The sequence below is a fragment of the Passer montanus genome, unplaced genomic scaffold, assembly GCF_014805655.1.
Source record: "Passer montanus isolate IOZ18808 unplaced genomic scaffold, ASM1480565v1 scaffold19, whole genome shotgun sequence".
NCBI classification, from domain to species: Eukaryota; Metazoa; Chordata; class Aves; order Passeriformes; family Passeridae; genus Passer; species Passer montanus.
In genome coordinates, this window is record NW_024366480.1 from 10,053,935 (window position 1) to 10,080,091 (window position 26,157).

At 38.3% G+C, this 26,157-nt stretch overlaps 1 protein-coding gene across 1 annotated transcript; it reads right to left on the reverse strand.

Moving 5' to 3' along the window:
- On the reverse strand, positions 1 to 26,157 carry VAPA (VAMP associated protein A). Its single transcript, XM_039705981.1, has 6 exons — positions 25,959 to 26,157; positions 9,335 to 9,487; positions 6,634 to 6,737; positions 4,537 to 4,617; positions 1,948 to 2,124; positions 1 to 1,000 (listed from the first exon to the last, which is right to left on the reverse strand). The coding sequence occupies exons 1-6, from the start codon at positions 26,032 to 26,034 to the stop codon at positions 842 to 844; spliced, it is 750 nt and encodes a 249-aa protein (XP_039561915.1). The 5' UTR covers positions 26,035 to 26,157; the 3' UTR covers positions 1 to 841.

The following is a 26,157-nucleotide window of genomic DNA, read 5'->3' on the forward strand; positions in this document are numbered from 1 at the left end:
AACAAATGGAATGGAAACCTCTTTTTTTTTTCTTTCCCAAGCTTCAATTACAACAGTCAAAGCCAGAGACTTAAGCAAATAAACTTCAAAATAGCCATTTGTTACAAGTAGCAAATTACCATGAACAATGAACTTGTTAAGAATCCCCTCTAAAAGCACGACACACACAAACAGGCTACCCAGCAGAAAAATCTGTTAACAATTTTATTTCTTTTGTCATGTTAAATATTATGGGACAGGACTGTTAAGGATGAAGAACTCTCAACAATGCCTCACAAGGAATAAGAAAGAAATTCTGCCATGATATTAGCAAAGTAAGGTAAGGAGAAAATTTACACAGTAAGAGGCACCATTTCCCCCAGAATACCTCTTGTCATATTCCTGAATGAGTGGGATTAGCAATCTAATAAATCATTTGTCAAGAGGTAACAGCAACAGATAAAATTTTAAAGGATTATTAAAATAACATTTACAAGACTCTGAACAATTTTTGAATTCTTATTAAAACCACAGAAAGAAAGAACAATTCTTTATTTATGAATTTTCATAAAGGACTGACTGTGCAACTGATACCTGCTATTGATGACTGAATGTACAATTTTGTCCAGCAGCTGAACAGTTTGTCTTCTCAGATTGTGTTTTCTAACCGTGCGAGATCATTAAAGGCAAAGCCTGTTATGATGCTGTACACAAGAACGGCCGCTCGGGCCATACTACCCATGATGTGGTAGGTAAACAAACTTTTTTCTGGCCAAGAGAAAACAAAAATAAACAAAAAAAAAACAAAAGGAAAAAAAAAAAAGGAAGCTGCAGTTTTGCATGCTTCTCTGACTCATTCTTTCTACAAGATGAACTTCCCTAGAAAGAATCCAATGAAAATGGCTGCAATTACAACAAGAAGTGAAGGAAGAGAATTAGAGCCATTATCTCTGAGGGCCAAAGCTGTGGGTGATCCAGATTTATCCGAGTGTGCTACCTTTCTGAGCCTCAAGCCTTCATCCTGAGGGGAAGAAAAAACACAGATGGAAAAAAACCATAAATGCATCACTAGGATAGTAAAAGCTGAACCCAAAAGGCCATATTTACTGGCAAGTATTTAAATAAAGTTTTAAAAAAACCCTCAACATATACAACATTACATCACAGCAAATCCAAAACATGAACATAGAAAACCGTATTTTAAATAAGAACCATAATTCACTAGCCTCTCTGCTTAAAAAAAAGTACCAAAAATCTTGCTAGGCCCAATGAAGCATTCTGCTCTTACTTAGTATGTGTCAAAATTAAATAGCAGTAATTCCTTATTGCTAAGGAGAAACATCTGCTTTGTTTAGTGCCAATGTCATCAGAATAACAGGTGTGGAGATATCATACTATTTCATGGTTCTTTAAAAGGCTATCACGGCCAATGAAATTGTCAGAACTGTTCCAAAAGCAAATATATAGAAAAGATACAAAGTCATGTATCGACAAGTTACCGGTCACTGAAGTGACACCTTTACATAAAGGTACAAGAAAGCAGTATTTGCTTACCTCCTCTGGCCAAACAATTGCTCTTGTTCACTAGCTGTTTGTAATACAAAATGTGACTGCTCTAGATCTCACTCATTATTAATGAAAAATAAAGCACTTTTACAAAGCTACCAATTCAATAGCTTTGACTTGGACTTAAAATAACTAAGATCACCTTAAATAGGACCACTACGTTTGAGAAGAACATTATGCAGCTTCAGTGTCTCCTCCATGACAATGACAAAGTCTCAATCACAGACAAGTTCAAAATATACATTATATACAGGACAGTAAACTCGTATCATGAATCAATCTTGACATTCTAACAGCTTTATCTACTTGCTGGAATATACCTCTTTTGGCCTAATTATAAACCAGACCTTTCAATCTAGAAGAGTGAAGCCACTTCAGTATAAACATGGATGCAGAACTTACTCTCAGGTGCCGATTTTCCTCTGTCAGCTTCATAATCTCTGCCTGAAGTCTTTTGCACTCCTCCACGAGCTTCCTTGTTTCAGTGTCATTAAGTGAAACACTATGTGGTTTTGGCATCGGTCCATCCTGCTTAGATGTGTTCAGTACTGGGGCGGATTTGCTTGCATCTATATCATTCTACAAACATCAAGAATGATTTGAGAATTTACTTACCTAGAGAAAAATCATCCACAGCTTGACAGTGAAATAATGAAGCTACAAATATTGTTCAATGAGATTTATATTTACAGTAAGCTGAACAGACACACTGACAGTTCAATTCTGATTAGCTCAAGTATTAAAAAAGCAAGAGGAGATTGCACTGTTTATCTGGTACTACATTCTACTGAGACACAAATTAATACTTTAGCTGCTTAACACTGACCCAGGAGGCATCCAAAAGAGGGCATAAAATACACCAAAGAGCATTTGAATTTGGCAGGGGGGGTGTGAAATAAAAACAAGAAAGTAATCCTGCAATAGTAAGAAACAAAATAAAGTCAGGTCAGAACAGGTCATGTCACCAACTCCTATGAACAAATGTTTTGCGCTTATAATACCTTTTAGTGAAGAAAAATAAAGTGCTGCACAAACATGAAAATTAAGTCTGACAGCATCTGAAATACACATTACTAATTCTGAGGAGTCACAAAAAAGTCTGAAAAGAACAATATTAAAATTAACAATCTAATTCCCACAGCTCTGCTCAAAATCACACAATCATAGAATAGTTTGGGTGGGAAGGAACCTCAAAGAAGATTTAGTTCCAACCTCCTCCCCCCAACTAGAGGCAGGGACAATTTTCACCAGATCAGATTGCTCAAAGTCTGATCCCACACAGCCTTGAACACCTTCAGGGATGGGACATCCACAATTTCTCTGGATAACCGGGCCCAGTGCCTCACTACCTCCTGAGCAAAGAACTTCCTCCAAACATCTAAGCCAAATCTTTCCTCCTCTAGTTGAAAATTATTCCCCCTTGTGCTATCAGTATCTGCCTGCAGTAAAAGTTGCTGCAATGAGGAGCAATGCTGCATAGAGCCTTCTCTAGGCTGAACAACCCCAGTTCTCTCTGCCTGTCTTCATAGAAGAGGTGCTCTAGGCCTCTGAGCATCTTCATGGCCCCTCTCTGGACTTGCTCCAGCAGCTCCACACGCTTCTTATGCTGGGGAACGCAGAGCTGGACTCGGGACTTCAGAGGGGGTCTCACAAGGGCAGAGTAGAAGGAGGGAGAATTTCTTCCCTTGATCTACTGGCCGTTTTTCTTGTGGTGCAGTCCCAGATGCAATTAGCTTTATGGACTGTGAGCACACACTTAGTAGTCTCATGTCCAGCTTTTCAACCATGAGAAGCCCCAAGATCTGGCAAGCCTGACTGCCAGTGAAGATTGAGGTAAGAAAGTCACTGAGTACCTCAGCCTTCTCCATATTTGTTGTTACCAGTTCTCCTTTCTTGTTTATCAGGGGGGTTCACTCTCCTTGTCCTTTCTTTTCTAACAAACTCCATATTTACAGAGTCCCCTCTTGTTACTCTTCACATCCCCTGTCACATCCCATTTCATCTGTGCCTTAGTTTCCGTGATCCCATTCCTACACACCCCCAAACCATATCCCTGTACTTCCCAAGTCACAAGTCCAGCTTCCACTGGCTGTGCATTGCCTTCTTACTCAATGCAAGGAGCAGATCCTTGCTCAGCCATGCCATTTTCCAACCTGTCTTCCTTGATGTCTTACACATGAGGACGGAGAGCTCTTGCACTCAAAGAAAAATGGCCTTAAGGAGTGGGCGCTAGAAGGGCCTAAAGCCCCTTAAGAGTGGCTGTACAGAGATGACTTTTTAATTAAAGAACAAGCTCCTCTGTCCCCAGGGACAGTTTCTTAGGAGGAAGTACAAAAGGAGGAAGTTTTGTATAACCCATTACATTTCTCTCACTACATTACACACTTTATGAAATTAAAGCTAGAAAGTAGACAACTAAGTGCCTTGATAATAAATGCTAATAAATATAAAATATTTATTACATTATAAAAATTATAATAAATAAAAAAACCTTTACACTTTTACTGTTTAACACACATTTAGGAAGCTTACACCTTCATCTCACAAATTATCCTTTCAAAAAAAGAAAAAACAATAAACCAACCCCAAAAACCCTGACCACAAAGAAATCCCTATATCCCCTTCCCCCCAAGATTAAACTGAGATTTAACTTCAGATTGCATCTGAAAACTATGAAGTTCAAAAATAACAAAAATATAGTTTTTTGGCACTGCTCTCCATTGCTGGAGTTTTCTAAGATGTGGTTGGACAGAGTGCTCCCTTTCAGACTAGATCTTGGACCAGACGGTATTTCAAGGTCCCTTTAAACCTGGGCTGTTCCATGATTCTATGAATCCTTAAAAAGTTATATGCTGAACACCCCTCCTGTCTAATTTAGTACAAATTCCATAGATTAATTTAGTCATTAAATCAAGTAAATTAAAAAAACCCTGAAATTTCTGTGAGATCCTACCACTCAGTGTGTATGACAGTTTCTTATTCCTTACTTACCAGTTTATCGTTTTCGTTGGGCATTTCAAACACACATCTCAATTTGGAGTCCATCAACTCATCAGGTTTCGCTTCTTTCCACTAAGGAAGCAATTAATAGTTATTTAACATGCTGGACTTATGCAAACATCTCAACATTTCATGAGCTTGCTCTTAGCACTGACCTCCCATACAGCTGAATACCATGCTTACCCTCCCTGCAATTTTCAGACTTGCTCATGAACAATGCTTTTTGTTCACACTCACTGCTGTGAAGTAACAAAAGCTAGAGATGGGTATTCAAGACTGGAAATGAAAATGAGTAAACTGAATGCAAGGATGGATCCATCAGAGGTTTGTATAAAACAGGGAGGAGACAATACAGTGGTTTCTTAACACACAATGAGAAACAAGTAGCATCTGAGTCAGTTTGAGAAGAAAGTTCTATCCCTATTATGCCTCGGTAAATGTACTTCTTGTATCCCATCTTGGAAGCACTGATTTTAAATAAAAGATTGAAAGACACCTTTTAGTGATTCTACATGTGTTCTAGAGTAAATTTCTTTAGTTCTTCAAATTTTAGACTCTTACCTGCCTTCTCCTTTTATTGCATATCATGTGACAATTTGGGCCTAGAGAATTTTTCAAAGCTACTTATAAAAAACATTTAAATTTTAATGGTTCTCAGTATATTTAAATAATTAAACTATGCTGGAATCTCTCTACTCAGCTGACAATTAACTTTCAAAGCATGCACTTCATGTAGTTGTGTTAAATTCATAGGCTCAGAGACTGGGCTGAAGTCTGCAGCAACTTTTCTAAAAGGTCCTCCTGTTACCTTATAGGTGTTACAGATTCAAATATTCAGGTTTTTCATAACATTTTTTTTTTTTCTTTCCAGCAGTATTAGTTATACAGTAACTTTTAACTACAAATAGCAATTTTCTGCAAGATCTGTTTCTCAGTACTGTATACCTGAACTCACTAAGAAAGCAGTTATTTAAAAGGTATTTCTGAAGTAGGTTTTCATATCCTCACCAAAAAGGCATGCTTCATTTACCAAAAATAACCAAGAGCTCCTAAAGCATATGAAGAAAAACAAACCAGTTCAAAAAGGCAGACAGATGTTAACACTCATGTCTCCAAAGCTTCACAAAATCTAGAAGGCTTTCCACTGCTTCCAATGAAGACTGATGTCATGGTAGTCTTTGCCTTCATATAAGGGGACAGAGCCCAAAAGGTCTCTTGGATTTCGGCAATTTATAAAATCTCATCTTGATCCTTTGTTCTCCCTCTCCTTCTCTGCCTTGAGTGAACATCAAATGTACCTGTGTGAACCCAGGCATTACTTAAAATACTTTGCAGAGTCAGAAGCATGTGCAACGCTGACCTCTGCCTTAGGACATACTTACACGAGTCCACATACACCCTAAAAGGCATGTTCTGACAACTGAGGGCTTCGTTCCCATTGCTGCCAGCCAGTAAAATCAGAAACAGTCACTTTACTTCTGAATGAACAAGCACAAACCTACGTATCTTCTTTATGGGTGGGTCTTGCATCAGACCAACCCAGCCTAAGAACTAAAGCTACAATATGGTCTATTGAAACAGAAAATAAATATATCAATCATTTGTGCTGTGTTTAGCCAGCACTTGGTATCTTGTAGGGAGACACATCTTAGTCTTGAAAATGTTTTAATTCATTATAATCCCATTCAACATTTCACTTAAACACTTTTCGTACCACATGAACCCATTTACATACAGCTTCAGGCTTGTTGTTTGAATATACTCTTGATTCCTTCAAATTCAACCTGTTTATCCCTTTTAAATTAGCTGCATATAAAGATATAATATGCCCATATTTTAACACTGAACTGACCTTAGACTCTCTCCTATTTCCATTCAGTAACCTCTATGTTAATCACTACAGGCAAGTTCTTAGAACTGACCTTGTATTTCATATTAAAAACTCTGAATCACATTTGAAGTCACACTTGTTCACAGATAACCAAATTTTTCTTCAAAATGAATTGCAAAAACGTGACTAATTTATAGTTAAGCCAAATTTTTTAAGGAAAAGAAAGACATCATCCATTTTACTCCAATTTTACTTACCACTGCCTCCATATCTGTAATATTTGGTGGTGCATAGGTTGTTTGTACCATAAACTTGTGTTTACTCTTCTCATTTGGGTCATAGTCAAAAGGCTGCAGCATTACTGTTCCAAAGGAAAAAACAAAACTGTGATTCTTCAGCTAATCACTACAGCAAGCATGTACATACAGCAACCTCTTTAGACTTCAGTCCTCATTGAACAGACATGGAAAGTTAAAATGCAAAGGCAGTGCATACACTGTAGAAAAAGGGACTGAGAGGTCCGAGTCTGGTGTGGCTGACATGATTATTTCTGTAATTACTATAGGAAAAGACATTTCAATATACAAATATGAACAAACATCCTGTAAAAGAGACCCAAAAAATGTACATCTAAATATGTGTATGTGGGAGTAGACTTGCAACTTGATCTACCAGAGGATGAGGATGCAGTGAACTGGAGAGATAAATTATTTCGCAGTGTATATACACCTGTCTTCCAGAGAATGGGAATTTAAGTTCAGTATATCTTTATACAAAATTAAGAGAAGTAGAGGCAGTTTCAGAAAATTATAAGAAAAAAATACATGGAGTCCTATAACAGTTATCTATGTATGTACCTATTTAATGTAAATGAGAAACCTATGGCAGAGATACTGATATAGCTAGAAAAATGCAAAAGCAGAGAGAAAAACATTAACAAGTAACAGTAACAAGCTGTGAAAGAACAAGAGTAACATGGTATATTATAAAAAAACCCAAGAACAAGCAATTGCTGTTAACAAGTCAACAGCAAACAATACATGACAGATTAATAAGTAGTAAATTTAGGGTATCAATGCAAAGAAAAACAGCTCTTAGGGAATTTGTATTTTTGGAAAAAAATTTTAAAAAACGTGGCTGAAGGTTACTTAGTGATTCACAGTTGAAAAGTAATAAATGATTAAAAAATGTCAGTGGACTTCCTTAAAATGACTGTCAAATCACATTTCCAACAATGAATTTTTAAACGGGCTTGGCTCTGAATCAGCACGATGCATTAAACAGGCTGAAGACAGCTAGCACTACCACAACATTCAGTTTTGAACATAAGAGCACACAGTATCCTATAGTTATTTCTCTCTGCACAACAATATGAGAGAAATCTATTTTTAATTATATGAAAGATGACTCAGCACTGAAAACATTCAGTTGAGAGACTGATGAGATAAAGTGGGTCACTAGAAAAATAATCTGTGCGCTTATCTTAGCAAATGACCCAAAATAAATGATATGCCTAAAAACAAAAATATGAAGCTGACACTGTGGGGAAGAGAACTTAGTTCTGAAAAGCACAGTGGAATCACTGTAACTAAACAATGGCACTTGAAAACATCTTGAGGTCACTGTAGCTGAATAACTGCATGAGAATCCAGTAATACAGAAATAGGCACATCAAAGACTTCCTGCCATGCCAAGTGAAGACTCAAGCAGTGTGACATGTTTCCCTTTACTGGAGATCCTGAAGCCACAATACTGTTTACATCTCCAGTACTGACTCATTTAAAAAACCAAAATATTTAAAGCTTTAAAAAGATGATTTATAACTATGAAAACACACAGGATGTAATCCCTCAATCTACTCAATTCCCTGAAGAGAAATGCCAGTGAGATTTTGATTGTGATATTGAACTAGCCAGTGGAAAAGTCCCAGATACCAGGTCAAACACACAGCTAAGGCAAAATGGCTATAAATTGGAGTTGAAGATGGAAATAAAGAAGTTTTTGACTATTTGAATGTTAAATCAATTCCCAGTAAAATAATCTTTCATCCCCAAGTCAGTGAATAAGAAACACAAATCCAGATGCTGAACTGCCCATGCTAAGCAATAATGAAGTTTTAAAGGGCCCCATTCTACAGATCAGATTAGAAAACTCCTACAAAAAGTTACTCTAAGGTTTTAATCAACCATAAACTTGTCTTGCATTCTTCTTTGCATCATTGAACATAACACCTGAAGATAGTTTTCCAGTTTCTTTTAACTTCCCAAAGGGTGTAAGAATATGGATCTGAAAAGCTCTGAGGATTGCTCCCTTATTTCCCTTTTGCTTTGCTACAGAGGTCTCCAAGGGCTCTAAAATAATCATTTTTCTAGACCTAGGAGATCTAGGAGCTCACACCGGTAATGCCTATGATATCTACAACCTGAATTCCCCTTATCCTAGAGATTCTACCACAAAATGGTCAGAAGAATGACCTACAAATTCATTTACCAAATCTGCAGACTACTATCTTGTCTTCCCATTTTCTTGAGAACAACAACTACATACAACTGCAAACGAATTTTTTATTAAATGCAATGAACTATGAAATGTTACACTGAAAGCACACCAGAGCAGCCAAGAAATGCTCTACTTCAGGAAACAAAAAAGAATATAGTAGTCTGAGGCAAAGGTACCGTTAATGTCACTGCCCATTTTCAACTTGCTTTTCCTTCTTTTAGAGAGCCACAAATAAATGTGACAAAGGCAAGTATTTCTACATGGAAGATTTTTTTTCATGTATCACTGCAGCTCTACATCAAGTTGCCATCATACTAATGAGGGGATTCCTTTTTATTTAAAAATAAAAAGGTTTTGAAAAGCTGACATACTTCAAACAGTCTTTAGGATCAAGCATTAGGGAACTAGCAACAAAGGCTTTAAAGACATTTAACTACAACTGCATATATTTATTTTTACCTGAAACAATTACAGATGATCCTGGGTCAATAATTCCACTGTTTGGCCTCACGCAGTATCGACGAGGTGCTGTGGTCTTCACTTTGAAGCATACTTTTCTATCTGATGGATTTCGTAGTTTAAGATTTGTAGTTACTACATCTGTAAAGGGACCTGAAAAAAGAATTGGTCTTTTTAAAATACATGTGCATCTCTGGAGAAGAAATCTGTTTATATAGTACAAGTAACTCTTAAAATACATCTTGTTGCCAGTTTGCTGGCAGGTTAAATCATACACCTGTTAGGCACATACCCTGTGTTACATGCAAAGAGTGCTCTGTCACCTTAGTTACAACAATATACATTACAGCAATCAAGAACTCTTAAATATTACAACAGACTCGAGCTGCTGGCACAAGTGGTTCATATGTGTATATGCTATTCCTACCAAATCATTCTTAATATTTGAAATACCTAGAAGGTACTGGTCACATGCAAAAGCAAATTTTGCTGAATTGTTCTTCAGGAATAGAAGTAACACATTCTTTGGAACGCTTTCAATTGTTTAAAGAAAGAAAACACTGAGACTAAAACACAGTCACTGCTCTGGAGATTTCAACTTCTGTTGGCTTCTGACCTCCTATAGAGTTAAAAGAACAATGTATCCATCGCCCCTTTTAAACTCAAAATAAGCAAGAGAGATCATATTCTGTTTATGCATGTACTCTAACTGATCCACAGAAAAGCAATAGTTGCTCTTGTAGTTGAAGTTGCTATATTTATGTACTCAATGCAGTGTACTCTCTAATCTGTATTTATGTTAAACCTTCAGGATAGGAATTCCTTCCAAGTCTGGACAAGAGGCGTAATTCGAATATCAAGCTGGAAAAGCACATCTTCCAACAGGGATCACCTTCATGCAATGCCACACAGGAACATCACAAAAAATAAGGTTCACAGCATTCCGAGCAGTGTAAATCTTCCTTATGTTTGTGTCATCTGAAAGCAAGACTGCAAGGGCTCTAGAAAAACGGTGTTTCATATGAACATTAAATTTATTCAAGAATATTCCATGTGTACATTAACTTTTACGAACCTTCTTTATAGTTCTTTAAAACTACACATTAAATAACTACAAAATAATTTTTATCAGTATTGAAACCACAACAACTTTTCCATTAAAAAACTACAATGAAAGCAAACTTCAGATTAAATTGGATGAAAAACATAAGTGATACGAACAAGTGGCAAGGTACAACAAAACCACCAACTGCATGAGACATAGGAAGTCAATTCAGGGAGGTCTGAACACCTTATTCCATAGAGGAGTCTGCACTTCTCTGAAGGAAAAAGCTCTGCCCGCTATCAAACACCTTACTACACTAGAGGGCTCACTACCTGACTGATGCATTTATTTCTACAGCTCATTCCAAGGACTTGATTTTGAGAGAGCGTTAAACAGTCCTAACACAAAACACCAAGATACAAATACATAAAGACTAAAAAGAGAATCACTGAGAACCAGAATACTGAGATGCGGCTGAAGATACATGTGAACTAGGTTTACATTCAGTGAGGTTCTTTTGACAAAATAGGAACTGGTATTATTTGTCTGAAATTTCACTTCTGATCTGACTTTATATGGTGGATGAAGTAAGTCATCCTCTCAATCCACGCAAATTTGACACAGGCCCCAAGATTTACAAAATTACTTGAAAGTTTTCTGCCACTTATCTTTTTGATGGTTCTTGCATGATCCAGTTGTCTTTACCTATAGAGGAAGGTCCAAAAAAAACCTCCCATCACCCATACCACAAACTGAACTAAAACCAGGCAGCTGAATACTCTTCTCATTCTAAGACTGGTGATACACTCATAACACACCAAACATGTATTTTTTTCAAGCTACACACACATTTTTGAGGAAGTATTCTGGGAGTTTTACTAACAACGACCTAAGCTATTAGTCATCTAATAACTACTGCTTTTGCAGTGCCCAGAGGCAAAAAGCACTTTGAATCTGGCTTTCAAACTTGAGGGTTACTTTTTTTTAATTGCAACTCTAGGCAACATGAGATGGTCTACTTCTCAATCTTCTCAACCACTTTTACTAAGGACATTCTGCACAAAGGAAAAAAAATTCAGAGGCTCATTTTGAAAAGCACAGGCATCAAGAAAAGGAGATATACTATTCAAAACCAGCTTGTTTCAAGACAAAGCAACAGTGAATTTATAAACTGATGATAAACTGCTTCTTAAACTAAAATAAAAGATGTTCTGTTTCTTTTGTGATATGAAAGGTCTCCTCATGCCTGCCTTTTTAAAGTGTGCAATAATGAGATAGGATTCAATATATTCTTTCAATTACTCCACTATTTACTGTCAGTTTCAACACCTCAGATAATTAAAAGAAATCTGCTTTTCTTTCCCAGGTACATGAATGCAGTGACCTCCTTTGCATTTCCTGGATACTTCACAAAAAAAAGCTTTTAGCTCGGGGACATTTTTTAGAATCAGACGTTTCTTTCAGAGGTGACTGAAATCTTTTTCAGGTAGAGGATGCTTATGACAGCTTTACCTTTTACCTGATTTCTAAAAGCTTTAAAGAAAATAGCTGTATAAAGACTCTTAAGATTTGCAACCATCAGATTTAATAAATAGGTGGTAACAAATTGGTGCACAAAAGGAAGAGATGACTGAATTCCACTGTTCCTGCAGATCCCAGCTGTTTGGTAGTTTTGTGGCAAACCAACAGCTTGGATCTGAGAAAGGACAGACAAGAACAGACAGAAGGATAGTAAATCAGAAAAAAAAATCTAGTATCTTTCAGAGGAGCCACATGATACAAGCTAGCATGACATACCCTTCAAAAAAGAAACTGCAACACCTGAAGAAGATTCTAGTGCTCATTATTACGCAAACATAAGGACCACTACCTTTACAGGAGTGGGGAAATAAAGTACAAGCTGGCAGTAACAGCCTAAGTGCAAAAGCCTAAACTACAACCGTTCTTGACGAAAAATGCGGGGCACAGGCAGAAGAACCAGGAAGGAGAAACGTTTGGATTGTACTACCCAGACTGCATGTAAACAAGGAAAAGAACAGGCAAAGAGGGATACAAACATTCTGCTCATGCACCAAAATGGACAAAGGCACACCCACTTCATCTCAGTAAATATTCAGCTACACCAGGGCAGCATTATAATCTCAAAAATAGCATCTTACCTGCTGCTTGCATGACACTCTGGTCCAAGCAGATTTTTATTTAAGCATTCAAATCTCAGATAGGCTTATGTCTAACTGTACACACAAGCTGTGGTAATTCAACTAATAAAATCCTCAGGCTACATACCAATGTAACATGATGTCTAATGACAAGAGGTCACTGCTTTATAAACCTGTAATCTCAATCCAATAACCTCTGGAAGTCAAGAGTTACTTCAGAGGGGACAGCAAGTTCAACAACTCTCTTAGTAGAGTAAATTCAAGACAAAAATTACAGCATCTCCCTGGAATAAAGGTTGTGAAAGTGCCAGTTTGTTCCAATTCGTTTTGAATGGAGCACGACAATTCATGCCACAAGTTTTCCTGTCACTTCGACTTATGAAGGCCTTAGAAAAGGACAGACACCTGCCTAATCACACTCAGAAATACCAGACCTATCCAAAAACTTCATGTGCTGAGTTTCTATTTCAGCATCTTGCAGTGCAGTCAGCACACAACATTAATGCCGGGGTTGCCTCTGGCAACTACACAGCTTGGACTACAGCAACAAGTGGGCAGGAAGAAATGCCATGAATTTTGCACAGACAGTTTCTACTGCTGAAACAGTGCCAAGTTTCCCATCTTGCCACAAGCTTGCCAGTTATAATGCAGTAAAACCAAAATATATGTATTACTGGATAGGTAAGACCTGTACAGAGATCTTTTTCATCAATGCTCATTTTCATTTCAGATTCAGGTCTCCTTCACTGTCCCAGCTTCAAAAGCCATTTTTCTACCACCTGAGATGGTCAAACACCAGGGAAGAAATGATGATGTGAACACACCTTCCTAGTTGGGAAGGAAGGGCTTAGATAAACCTCCACAGGCTTGGTACCCCTGGCAAAGGTAAGAGACCCATGTCAGTACCTCTAGCTATACAGAGCAAACAAAGCACTTCTGAGAAGGAAACAGGTTTGGTCAGCAAGAAGCTCCATTCAAAATTAGTAAGGTTGCCATAATGTACATAAAAAGCCTGCCTTAAAATACCACCTCTCCACAAAACTGGATAAGAATAAATTATAATTTTATTAAATTACACAAAATCGGTGATAATTAGAAGGCAGATCACTTGTAGAGTTGTACAAAAATGAGCATGCATTATTTAACAAAATCAACAGCATTTTATGAAAGAGCTTAAGTGTTAAGCATATCACCCTCTTCAATTTAAGACAATGAACTGTAGCTGCCACAAAAGTCATTATCTAAGCCGACTCTGCCAGAAAACATTCTAGTTCATGCATTGAATTAACATTTATTTAAGCTGTAAATTGACACAGCAGAGTGATACATTCAACCACATCTAAAAACAATGTAAGTACACATAAAAAACATACACAGACTGGCAAAAGGAATTCAATCTCCTTAAAATGTGTTAGAGTATTAACTTTAAAAACACTCTTAGAGCTTTAAGTGGAACTCCTTAAAATGCATTAAAGTATTAACTTTAAAAATATGGGGATTATATGCTTTAAGTGGAATGCTGTTTTTTAAAAGTTGCTGCATCACCTTTGAATTTCCAAAAGCACTTGAAACATACAGAACACTTCAATGCAGCTTAACTAAAACAAACTCAGAGAAGTTTCCTTTGGATGCACAATACAGTTAGGTTGGGCAGAAAAAGAAAATTCATTTACTGCATTTGACAGTTTGAGTCCTAATAAATGAGAAATGGGCCCAAGTCAGCAGAATTAAAACTAATAGTAATATTGTAAACCAAGCAAGACAGATTTTGGAGACCAAGTAAACTGACTTTTCAGATAGACCTGAGAGGAACAGAGTAAGATCTCCAGCAACTCAGTCTGCCAGAATCAAATATAACAATGGAGTAAAGAAAGAGTAAGTTAAATTAAGAAAGCTCCATGTAATCTATATTTGTATGATGTTATATGGAATTTTTAAATTAGGCCAAAATAGAATTGTTTCTTCTTTCCCATCATTTGACACAGCAATCACAAAATGGTTGTGGCTGGAAAGCACCTCTAGAGGTCATGTGGCCCAAACTCCCTGCCTAAAGCAGGGATACCAAGAGCCAGCTGCCCAGCACCATAGCCAGAAAATTTGTGAATACACACAAGGATAGAGACTCTACAGCCACCTGGACAACCTGTGCCACTAGCTGGTCAACCTCAGAGTAAAAATATGTTTTCTCACGTTTAGAGGGAAGCTCCTGTGTTCCAAGGTGTGTCCAATGCCTCTGTGGTCTGCCCATAGTCACCCATCTCCATCATCTTTGCACCTTCCCTTCAGGTATTTCATACATCAGTAAGATTCTCCCAAGCTTTCAGTTCCCTAGCCTGGAGTAGCCACAGCTCTCTCAGCCTTTCCTCAAAGAGAGATGCTCCAGTTCATCATCTTCCTGGCTCTTCTCTGGACTCTCTCCATGGTGTCAGTACTGGGGAGCCCAGAACTGGACCCAGCACTCCAGCTGTGGCCTCACCAGTGCTGAGCAGAGGGGGAGGATCACCTGCCTCAGCCTGCTGGCAACATTCCTCCTGATGCAGCCTGGGACACCACTGGCCTTCTTTGCAGCAAGGGCACTTTGCTGGCTCATGATCAACTTGGTGGCCACCAGGATGCCCAGAGCCATTTCTGCAAAGCTGCTTTCCCAGCTGTTCAGATCCCAGCCTGCACTGCTGCTTGGATGGCTGTTCCTCCCCAGCTGCAGGACTTTGCACTTTTTGTTGAACTTCGCAAGGTTCCTGTCAGCCTGCCTGTCCACCTGCCAGCTCCCTCAGCACTCACGTGTGCATTGCACCAGAGTCCTTGGACTTACTATGTCTAGCTTACTTAAGTATTCCTTGACCAGATCATCTTCCACCAGAGGTACTGAAGGAAAGATGTCTAAAAATGAGAAATACTTGTGTTCTGTAGCAAGTCAAAACTGCCTTGACTATCAAATAAGAAAATCAATCTTAAAATATACACAAAGCACTTTATTGCTCAAAATCAAATTTGATAGTCCGTTCTGAAAAAAGCATAGGTGACATAGCTGACACAAAAGCGAGTGGAATTTGTTTATTTCCATAAATTCATTTGAAGATATTAATATTCAGACCTCTATGAAAAAAATCTGAAGAGAATATATAATGTACATTGCCGTCGAACATAAATAACTCCTTCCTCTTGAAATACCAGAACCATGACCATTCAAATACCTTTGCCCACTGGAAGAAAAATCCCAACTCTAACAAATCACCTACATTAAAATTATTCACGGTCTATGAAGCATAATAACTTAGGTTTCATGGATTAATACTTAAACATGAATATGAATGATCAGGAATAATCAGTGGATGAAGGTGAGAGATTAATTATACCTACAAATAACCATGGCTCTCAGGAAGATATTCATATATTAGAACAGCATTACAGAATCTTTCACTTCTTATTCTACCCTGGCACTTGAGAAACAGTTACATTTTATCATCAACCTGCATGTAAAATATAGAATGCAAAACAGGCTTTATAAGAAAGCTGACACACCTTAATGTCCACAATTCCTGAGGGCTGATTCTAGGCTACCACTGTTTACAAGGGGTAACATCAGATTTTATCTGAGCTCCCCACGATGACATGCTGTCAGCATTCATGCTGCTGATGTGTCTATCATAGATTTTTCTTTCTAAAAAATGCTGAGACAATGCCCATTTTAAAATCCTAAAATAGCTCATCTTCATCCATCAAAGGGGCAGAGCCTGCATACAGCTACACAGCTTGTTAGAGGTGCTTGTGCAGATGCTGGCATGCACACTTTACTGGGGGCTGGTGTAGGAGAAATGGGAGCTGAAACCTTTTGCCTGCCATTCTGACAGAGCAAGACAAAAATACGACACAGTGACATTTCAAAGCAGACAAAACATTTCCTTACATGTTTTTTCTGGATCAAAACTTCTTATTCACCCCAGCTTGTGACTGAAATGTTGTTAGTAGCCAAGAAACCACAGTAAAAATGCTGTAAGCACCTATCTATCTCAAGGGTAAAGTACAACCACAGATGATTACCAGGAATTCTGATCAAGAGAGCATTCTTTTCTTTATATATTAGATAAAATACAGACTAAATGTAGACTGTCCTGTATTTAATGTTAAATATGGGCAACGGTTTCTTTAGCCTTAACTACAACAAAACACCACTAGTTATAAGATGGTAGAACACAGAATAACTTCATCCGAAGATATTACTGCTGGTATTCAGCTTAAGCCTTAAAATCTAGCAGTCTAGGCCCAAGTCAGTTGTAGATGTCTATTCTTGATATCTTTCCTATTGAAAGAGTGCCATTACTAAAGGACAACCTGGTTACTAACATCAAAGGGATGCTTGTACCTTAAACTTAACCTCCATAATATCGTGAATTTCTTACTCACAATTTAGCTCTGCTTGATTACACTGTTATTCTTGCCAGAGACATATTAAGAGCATACTAAAATTGGTAGCTCTTATTTCTACTAGAATAAAATCTTCAGGATCTAATCATAAAGTATTATTCATACCAAAGCATTGCTGAAATAACAAGAACAGTAGAAATATTTCAATGGTGCTTAACTTGAACATTTAAACCATCAAATTATCCCCCCAAAGTCCTGAAACAACTAATATATACACGCAATCTTTCAGTATAGATTTAGTTCAGTAAGGGCTATGTTATAAAGCCTTCCTGCTGGAGCAGCTATTCTCTTCGCTTGCATAAGGTAGGGTAACTAATGAGTTTGATATTTACAGAGGTTCTTGATTTCCAGAATATTAGCATATTTGATCAACAGAATTAAATAAACAAGTAACTTTTCCCTTTCCTTTTTACTTTTAAACTTGTTTTGTATTTAACCTGCTGTAGCATACCAATGGTTTCAGTGATGCTGAAAAACCCAGATGTGCTGCTTAAAATATTCAAATATCCAGCAACTTAAAATCCATATGCATCATCACATAAAAAATCTCCCATTGGATATACCTAACTGATCTGCATTGCAACATACAAGATACTCTTCAAACTGTATAGCAGTAATCAGAACACTTGTAATCATCTCAGATGACAGCTGTAGTGGCACATAGAAAATCAGTCTTCCCACAGAAGACCTGATCAAAAGCTCTTGCCTTGCACTTTTCCCAATATGCTCCAAGAAATGGGTATGAGAGGCCAGACACAAACCTTGAACAGACCACCAAAGCTCTTGCGGTTTTCTCTGGTTTCCTTGCAAGCTGTATCCCAACAGTGTGACGAAGGAACTTTAAGAACCAATTAAATTCTAAAGTCTTCCACCATGGACAACAGCCCAGAAAATTCTTAAAAAAAAACAAAAAACCCAAACAAACAGTTTCAACTGTTGGACTGCTACATGGTATCCAACCTCAGCCCATAACACAGAACCTGGTCAAAACAGACTTGTGTATTAGACATTAAAATCTCCTACAGACAGGTCCAGCTGACACTGGACTGCCTCCCAAACACACCACCAGATCACTGCAGTTTCAGCGTGACCTTTCAGTCTCTGGAAGCACAGGCCACAGGTCTCCATTTCCCAAGCCACTGAAAGCCAAGCACAACCATTTCCTCCAGTCACTTGGGTAAACAAACACCTGCTTCAAGCAGAAGTTGCATTTAGTTGGTGTTGTCGATCAGACAGGACCACAAACTCCACTTCCTCATCAACTTCACATCCCAGTACTGAGCTGAGCTAATGCAGCCGCACTTCCCAGGACCAGTCAGGTCACTGCTACAGAAGCAGCTGGAGTTCCATCCTGAGCTGTAACACAGAACGTGCCTGGTAGATGGCTACTGGACATTCAAATTAAAAAACCAAACAGTTTTTACTTTCAGTTGGTCTACTATGTTTACTGGCCTTATTAGCACCATGGTGTTAAACATGATAACATGTTAAATTAATATCATATCCCTACAGACTAGAATTACTAGGTTTATTTCACATACAGAGCAGTTAATTACACGTATATAATTTTTAAATTTATGGATATCCCTTTTTACAAAGGAAAAAAATTAAACATATCTCAGTCAAGCTATTCTAATGTTTTGGAATGTAACACAAATACCTCCTCTACCTTAAGTACATAATTGTATACCATTAATGTCGTACCAAACTATCAAGAGCATTGTAAACTCATTACCTAGGAGAAGCTTTCTGAAGTCCACATGAAACTAATAATTTTGTAAAATGGTATCTGATGCATTTAAAACTATTTTTGCCCACAATTTTTAGAAGGTTCATTCAGACTGACAGGATTCAAATTCAGCTAAGTTTCTAATGATCTAAATACATTCATAGCCACTTGAAGCAAATTCATTTTTCCACCAAGTCTATCCTTTAGTCTAGATAGATATTCTTTTCCCCAGTGCTTACCTTGCTGATGTATTTATAGATAGCAATCAGATCCCCTTTCAGTCTTCATTTTGCTAAGATTAACAAGCTAAAGCTATTCTCCTTCTACTTCACTTGTGTTAATAAAGCTGTCTTTGCATCATTCCCATTTGGATTCATTTTATCTGACTAGGTGTTGCCAGGGATGCATTCAGATGAAGCTTCATCAAAGCCAAAAACCTTGACATAAATACTTTCCTCACTACAAAATTACAGTCCTGTATTTGCCCCATTTCATGACTTGTCACGTTCACAATAAACCCATGATTAAGTACTCATCACTAGTTTTACTTCTTTTTCACCACTTCTAAGAAAATGTTTTATTATTAGCACACATCCAATTTTGTTTTTGCATTCATCACATCTCCTAACCTTGCATTACCAGTGCGCTGTACCAGCATACTCCCACCCATACCAAGGTCATTAATGAAAATTGGATCAGACTTTCCTCAAAAACATATCAAAATGTATTGAAGACAAGGAGTTAGTGACAGCCAACATGGCTTTATCATGGTCACATCAGGCCTGACTAATCTAGCGGCCTTCTACGGTGGACATCAATGGACGAGGAAAGGGTACACGTGTCACCTACCTGGACATCAGTACAGCCTCTAATACCCAACATTCTTACCCCTAAATTAGAGGGTGATGGGTTTGATGCATGGACTGTTAGATGCACAAGGAATTGTCTGGGTGGTTTGTCCAAAGAGCTCCAGTCAATGCCAGAACATTCAAGTGAAAACCAGCAACAAGTGGTATCCGTATCCCCCAGGGATGCATACTGGGATAGTATTACTCAGTGTCTTCATCAGTGACACTGACAGTGGAAGTGACATCACCCTTGGCAAGTCTGCACCAAGTGACACCAAGGGAGCGATGCAGTGCATTCACTGGAGGGAAGGGATGCCATCCACTGGGACCTGACAGGAGGGAAAGGTGCCCCCATGGGAATCACACGAGAGTCAGCAAGGCCGAGTGCCAGGTCCTGCACATGGGTCAGGGCAATCCCCAGTATCACAGACAGAGAAGGTCTCAGATCAGACTGCCACATTCTACCCGGGACACTGCGTTTTATTCCGTGTTCCATCTGCCTCAATGTCTTCCTTCCTTCCTGTAAGGCTTTGCTCACTATTGAGGCCAGACCAATTCAAGCACTGAGGTGTCAGAAGATTTTAGTCCAAGACCACATTTTGAGAAACAAAGGGCAGAAAAGTTCTGATTTGACTATCTTCACAAATTTCATGCAAACACTTTATTTTCTTCCTCTTCCATGCTTAATTAAACACATTAAGTCCTACAGCAGGATAATATTCAGCAAACTATCTTAATTCACAAGACCTTGCTCATATAGGAATGAGCTGAAAATATCTGTTTTCCTTTATATAACTATCTATTTCTAAATACATTCAAGTACAAAAATGAAATACGACATCTACACTGCTAAACAATTTAAAATGCCAGGAAATAACTTTATACAATCCAAAACAACACTAAAAGGCAATAGAAGCTAGAAGCCAAGATAACCATGCCCCAAGTCTTACCACCTTAAGAAAAACAAAGTTAGTAGTAAAATTCTAACTTGTGTTTATGCATTTTTATTTTCAAAAATATCACATCAGAAATTATCTTAGTAGAGTCATTTTGCTGATTTTTTTTCTTTTTAAAGAAATAAGCTTACACTCACTTATCAAGTTCATCTGACATCACAAGCCTTGTAAACTGACAGCTTCCAAACTGGAAAGTGTAATACTTATCTAATTAGTCAGGGTTGGTTTTTCCACTTTTAATACAGTAAGTTCTCTTCAGAAACCTTTTCTATTTGAATTCATGGCTTATAAGGGAAGTATGTAAAACCCTTCAGTGACTGATAGTCACAAAGATCTGGTTAACAAACACCTCCCAATGACAAAGCAAGTAAAATGTTCACAAACCATGGTAAGGCCAAAACAGGAACAATTTTTATTTCCACAATGGACAGTAGGTGCACTAAATATTCAGATATATTTACTGATGCAATAAAACAGCTCCTCTCAATCCTCTCAAACTTTCTACTTTTCAACCTGGCCTTGAGCAACAGTACACTGTTCATGCATAATACAGAATGTCTTTATAACATTAATAAAAATGTCTTGTGGTGATCTAGAACACCTGCTTATGCTATCAACAAGCAGCATGAATAAGCACTTTATAGTAATTACAATGCAAAGGTGAAGCTTTTATACCAATCACTGGTACACACTAGAAGGACAAGATGTGAGGTTTGGATAGTGTTTCACTGTTTAGTGAAGCAACAGCAATATTAAGCAAAACAGAGCCCCATAATTTTCAGGTAAAGGACAAAACTCCTAAATCTTCACTGCTGTATACCTCTATCACCACAAGAATATATTCCATTACTGAATCTTAAAACAAATGACAAACTAGTTCTGCCAAAATATAATCTAACACTGTAACACACCTGACTTCACAGATCAATATAACTCCCCTTTTATAAGGCAGTTTTAAATGCAGTCTAGCACAGTGGTAGAGACTATTGTATAACATAATAACCACCTAATAAGCAACACCATGTAAAAAACATTATCTTTTTCTTCCTCAACACATTCCCACAAATCATCCTGTACTTCGATTTTCATTAATATATATAATGTCAAGAAATTAAAATACTAATAAATACTACATTTGAGCCAGGAAACAACAGATAGAAGTATACATATAGGAAGAGCAAACAATGCCAAGCATTGCTCTTGTATTTAAAAGAAAAAAAATGTCAGACTACATGTTGAATACTGAGTCATTTTATTGTCATTATGCAATTCCCAGCCAGTAAAAATATTAACTAAAATGGAACCATTTCAAAGTATCAGAAAGTCACAACTATATTAGTAATCACTTACAATCAGTTTTCCCCCCTCTACACTCCCACTCTTTTAGTTTCAAAAATGTTCCTGAATGAAGACAGCAGAAAACTGACATCCCAATCACCTTTTTTTTTCTAACCTATCTTATAAAATTGGGACATAAAAAATTTAATGGTACTTTGAAGAGAGTGAGAACAGGCATAAAATTTGACATAATCAAGATACACACAAGTAAGGCAGTAAGATCATATTTGAGGACTTCAAACTCTGCCTACACCAAAAGGCATCCTAGGCCAATTCTGGCAACAGACCTTGAGGGCAGGGGATGCATTTAACATTGAGCTATTTTTGCCTTTAAATTCCATCTTCTCGATTTGCAGCAACACATATCCCATGGCTTTCTGTGTTACCAATAGCAGAGTAATGATTACAAAATAACCTACAGCAATATTTCTGTATTATTTTAAAGGCTGTCGAAATCTGCATTTCAGAATAAGCCACAATACTTGAGTGAAGTGCTCTCTACCTCCCATGAAAAGCCATTTGAATACACACCAGCTGATAGCTGATTTTATACACTGACAATTCCAGACTATGATGCAGATCAACAATCAGAAATTAAATATTCTCTGTCACACTGATCTCTCCTAGTAACTCAACCCACCAAAGAGAAAATTTACTGCACACAGACACATTCCAAATTTTATTTTAGTTTGCTAAAGGAAAAGGGTAGCTCATTATTTTGAGATGTTTACAAAGGTAACATAACTGGACTTCACACATTTGTAAGCAAGACCTTCAATAAAGGATATTAATTTAGAATATTCAGGCGTTTTTAGAATCTTGCATTGCTAGTCAAACACTTCTGAATCACATGAAATTTAAATTCTGAACACTGTCTACTAATCTTCTAAAGCTCATCAAATCAACTAGTGTTGATTTTCAATTAGGTGTTGCAGAAGCATGTCTTATGACTGATTTAAACATTTGGAGAAGGCTTTTAAATATTTTTTTAAAAAACTACCACAATCCAAGACCAACCTAAATCCATGTCACTTAAAATTGCAAAACTGGCTTCTCTGGCTTAAGGAAGAAGGAGTTTCCATAAAAGTGCTTCAAATTTTTGAATTTAAAAGTTCAAATGTTGCTGTTAAACTACCTAACTGCTTACAAAAAAAAAAAAACAACACATTTATTCACAGGGCACCAATTCCAGATTCCCATAATCTTCACTGAAGTAGAGCCACCAACAATGATTACATGTATGAGTTACATGAAGAAGGCACCAGCAAGAAGATGTTCCACCTTCCAAATGGGTTGCTTTCAAGCGTCTTGTGTTTCAATTCTTCCTATCCAGTCCTAAATAAACCCCAACAAAGAAAGCCAACCTGCAGGAGCAATATGGCTGAAGAACCTGGGTACAAGACCAGAATTCTGCCACGAGGCAAATTCTCAGTGTTCCACCCTGAGTGTCTGAAAGTGATATTACATAGTTTATCAACTGCCTCTTGGTTTCATCACTTTTAAGTACAATTTTTCCCTTTGTCACATTTGCACAACACTATGAAAAGTACTTAATTGTTTTGTGGGCTTTAAGAGATTCCTGATAGTTTCAGAATCCAAAGAAATCCACCTACCGAAGGGGGTCAGAGGGAATCAACCACAACCCAAACACTACTAATGACTGCAATTTCTAGGACTAGAAGCACTATAAAAACAGGATTGCAATCTTGGACACCAAGGGAACTATGTAATGTGTTAGCTACCACAGGACACACTCTTAGAACTCCCCTTGAATCATGCTGAATAAAATTCAAGGATAAATGTATTACAGACCTTATTTTTGCTGACAGAGTAAATTAGGTTTTATTAATAGAAAAGCAGTTTCATCAGGAAATGATGAATTTAAAGCCTTGTTAACAACTTCTTATGTTAAGTACTACATATCTTTTAATGAAATAGTTGTTTGTAAAGGGGCACACTTTTTCATTTCACTGTTACCCTAAAGGTCGGCAAATCCATTATAAATTCCTGAGGCAAGAAAACCAATAACATTATTTGTTCAATTCAAATGTTTAGACTTAAACTGGATCTCTGTTCATATGCATCAACAATAATAATTAAAAAAGGATGATTGTACCAATAAAATAACTTTGAATAATCTACTGCACTAAAAAAATGTAGTTTTATTCTTTTAAGAAAGTTTATGCTTCTCCTACACTAGGCTACTTTTATTCTGAGTCATATATTCTCTTTCTTACTAACCAATTACTTTTTAAAAGGTGACACTCAGAATTCATTACTGCCAATATTGCATTCTTCAACACAGTACTTTAGAACTGGGTTACCTTGTGGCCCACAAACCTTTTTAAACACCTCTAAATAATAAGCAGTTAGAAAATATTTCTTGAGAGTGCACTCAATGCTCTCTGAATTGACAGCACTTCCTGTAGTATATTACTGCAATAGTACAGTAATAGAGAGTGCTGCAGTCTCATTATGCTTCATATTTTGTTTTTGCTTAGTCTGCTCTTCAGAAATTTTCCTAATATATAAATTAGCCTGAAACCAAAGTTTATGCCTAAAGAATACACATTTCATGCTCTAAGTGCATAAACATAGAGCACAATAAAGATCACTGACTGACAACAGCTTCACACAGACAGAATTTCTCATCTAGTATTTATTCTATCAACACACTGTTCCATATCACATCAATACGGCTTAGTTCCACCTCAAAGACATCTCAGCATTTGCAGGCTTCAAATTACACACAGTATATTTTTTAATTAAAATAAAAATAATGCATTTTCCCCCAGCCTGTTCTTGCATCACCCTGTTTGAAGACAGCATACTGAAATGTGAGTGCAGCCAGACCGGCAGCATTTTAAAAACACAAAACCCAAGTGAAAATGACAAGTTCCTGCAACGGTTTTGAGTCTGCATATGAAAGTGAAATTTTAAAAAATTTTAAATAGAAGCTATGAAGAAATTAATATGCATAATTAGACAGATGTTGGGGTTTAATTGATTTGATAGATCAATTAAACAAGTATAGTTTGCTAATTATCTAAATGCTAGGCCAGACCAAATGTATTTTGGGGAAATATAGTGTTCTATTCTAACACAAACATTCATTTGTTCTAGTTGTCCGTACAAGATTTTTACAACATCATAAATTCCACTCTGCTCTCTAAAACAATGAAAAATGAGCATTCTAAAAGTGGAAAACACAGGAATGTACAGGATTAGGCACGTAAATGTGCTGACACCAGTCACAACACTTAAAAACATAAGTTCACATAATATAAACTACTCTTTAAAAAATAATCTAATATTGATGATTCCAAATCTGAAAGGTTCTGAGATTTTTCTCAATATCCCTTACAGATATATCATCACAAAAACTACATGTTCTGACACGCTTTTTTTTTATGCCCATGCCTTTCAACGATCACTCATTTCTGACAGAGCCTTTCCTTTCTCAACTGTCTAACTCACGAGGAGAGAAAACCCCAGGCACACACGACACCAGCACTAGCAGGAACCTATTTTGACAGCAGCACGTCAGCACTCACAGCCATGCGGTCGGCACGCAACACACAGCACACATAAAACTTCCGAAAGGCACGCATTCCATTTCCCTCACTCCCAGGAAAGAGGCGAGCTCCCTGTTTACGTTCCGAGAGCCTGCCTGAGCCATGACAGCTCTGGGGAAAGGGCGGGGAGCCCTTGCGGGGCTGCGATGCACCGGGGCCGGCCACCGGTGCTGCAGAGCCGCACCAGCCCCGCGCGGGCACCGCGGCCCAACACGCCTGAGAGGAAAAGTGGGACAAGGCCAGGCGTCAGGGCAGCCTCGTGAAGGCTGGAGCCCCGCAAGGCTTCCACCGCCCGCTCCAGGGCCTCTCCTGCCCGCTGCTGCCAGAGGGAGCCCGCACCGCCAGCGAGCGGAGAGCGACACCGCGTCCCCGGGCGCCGCCGCTCCGGGGCCGGGCCCAGGAGCGCAGCGGAGTCCCGGCGGGGCGGGCGGGGGCGCGGCAGCAGCGGGGAGCGCGGCGCCCGGAGGCGGCCCGGCGCCCAGGCGGAACGGGACACCGCGCCGCTGCCGCGCCTCTCCCCTCCGCCGCGCCGGGTTCCCCCCTCCTCACCTTTGAATTTGAGGTCGGTGGGCGGATCGAGCACCAGGATCTGCTCGTGCTTCGCCAGAGCCCCAGCGGCCGCCATCTCGCTCGCTCGCTCCGGCGGGAGGAGGGGCAGGGGGGAGGGCGGAGGAGGCGGAGGAGAAGGCGGAGGAGAAGGAGGAGGGGCGGAGGGGGCCGGCGGTGCCGCCGCTCCCTCGCGGCGGGC

What these genes read in the sequence shown, in the direction of transcription:
- VAPA (XM_039705981.1), bottom strand. Translation starts at nt 26,034, where the DNA reads ATGGCGGCCGCTGGGGCTCTGGCGAAGCACGAGCAGATCCTGGTGCTC. An exon ending in CACCGACCTCAAATTCAAAG is followed by an intron (nt 9,488 to 25,958) that starts GTGAGGAGGGGG and finishes TTCTTTTTTCAG; the next exon opens with GTCCCTTTACAGATGTAGTA. An exon ending in TTACAGATATGGAGGCAGTG is followed by an intron (nt 4,618 to 6,633) that starts GTAAGTAAAATT and finishes TTGCTTCCTTAG; the next exon opens with TGGAAAGAAGCGAAACCTGA.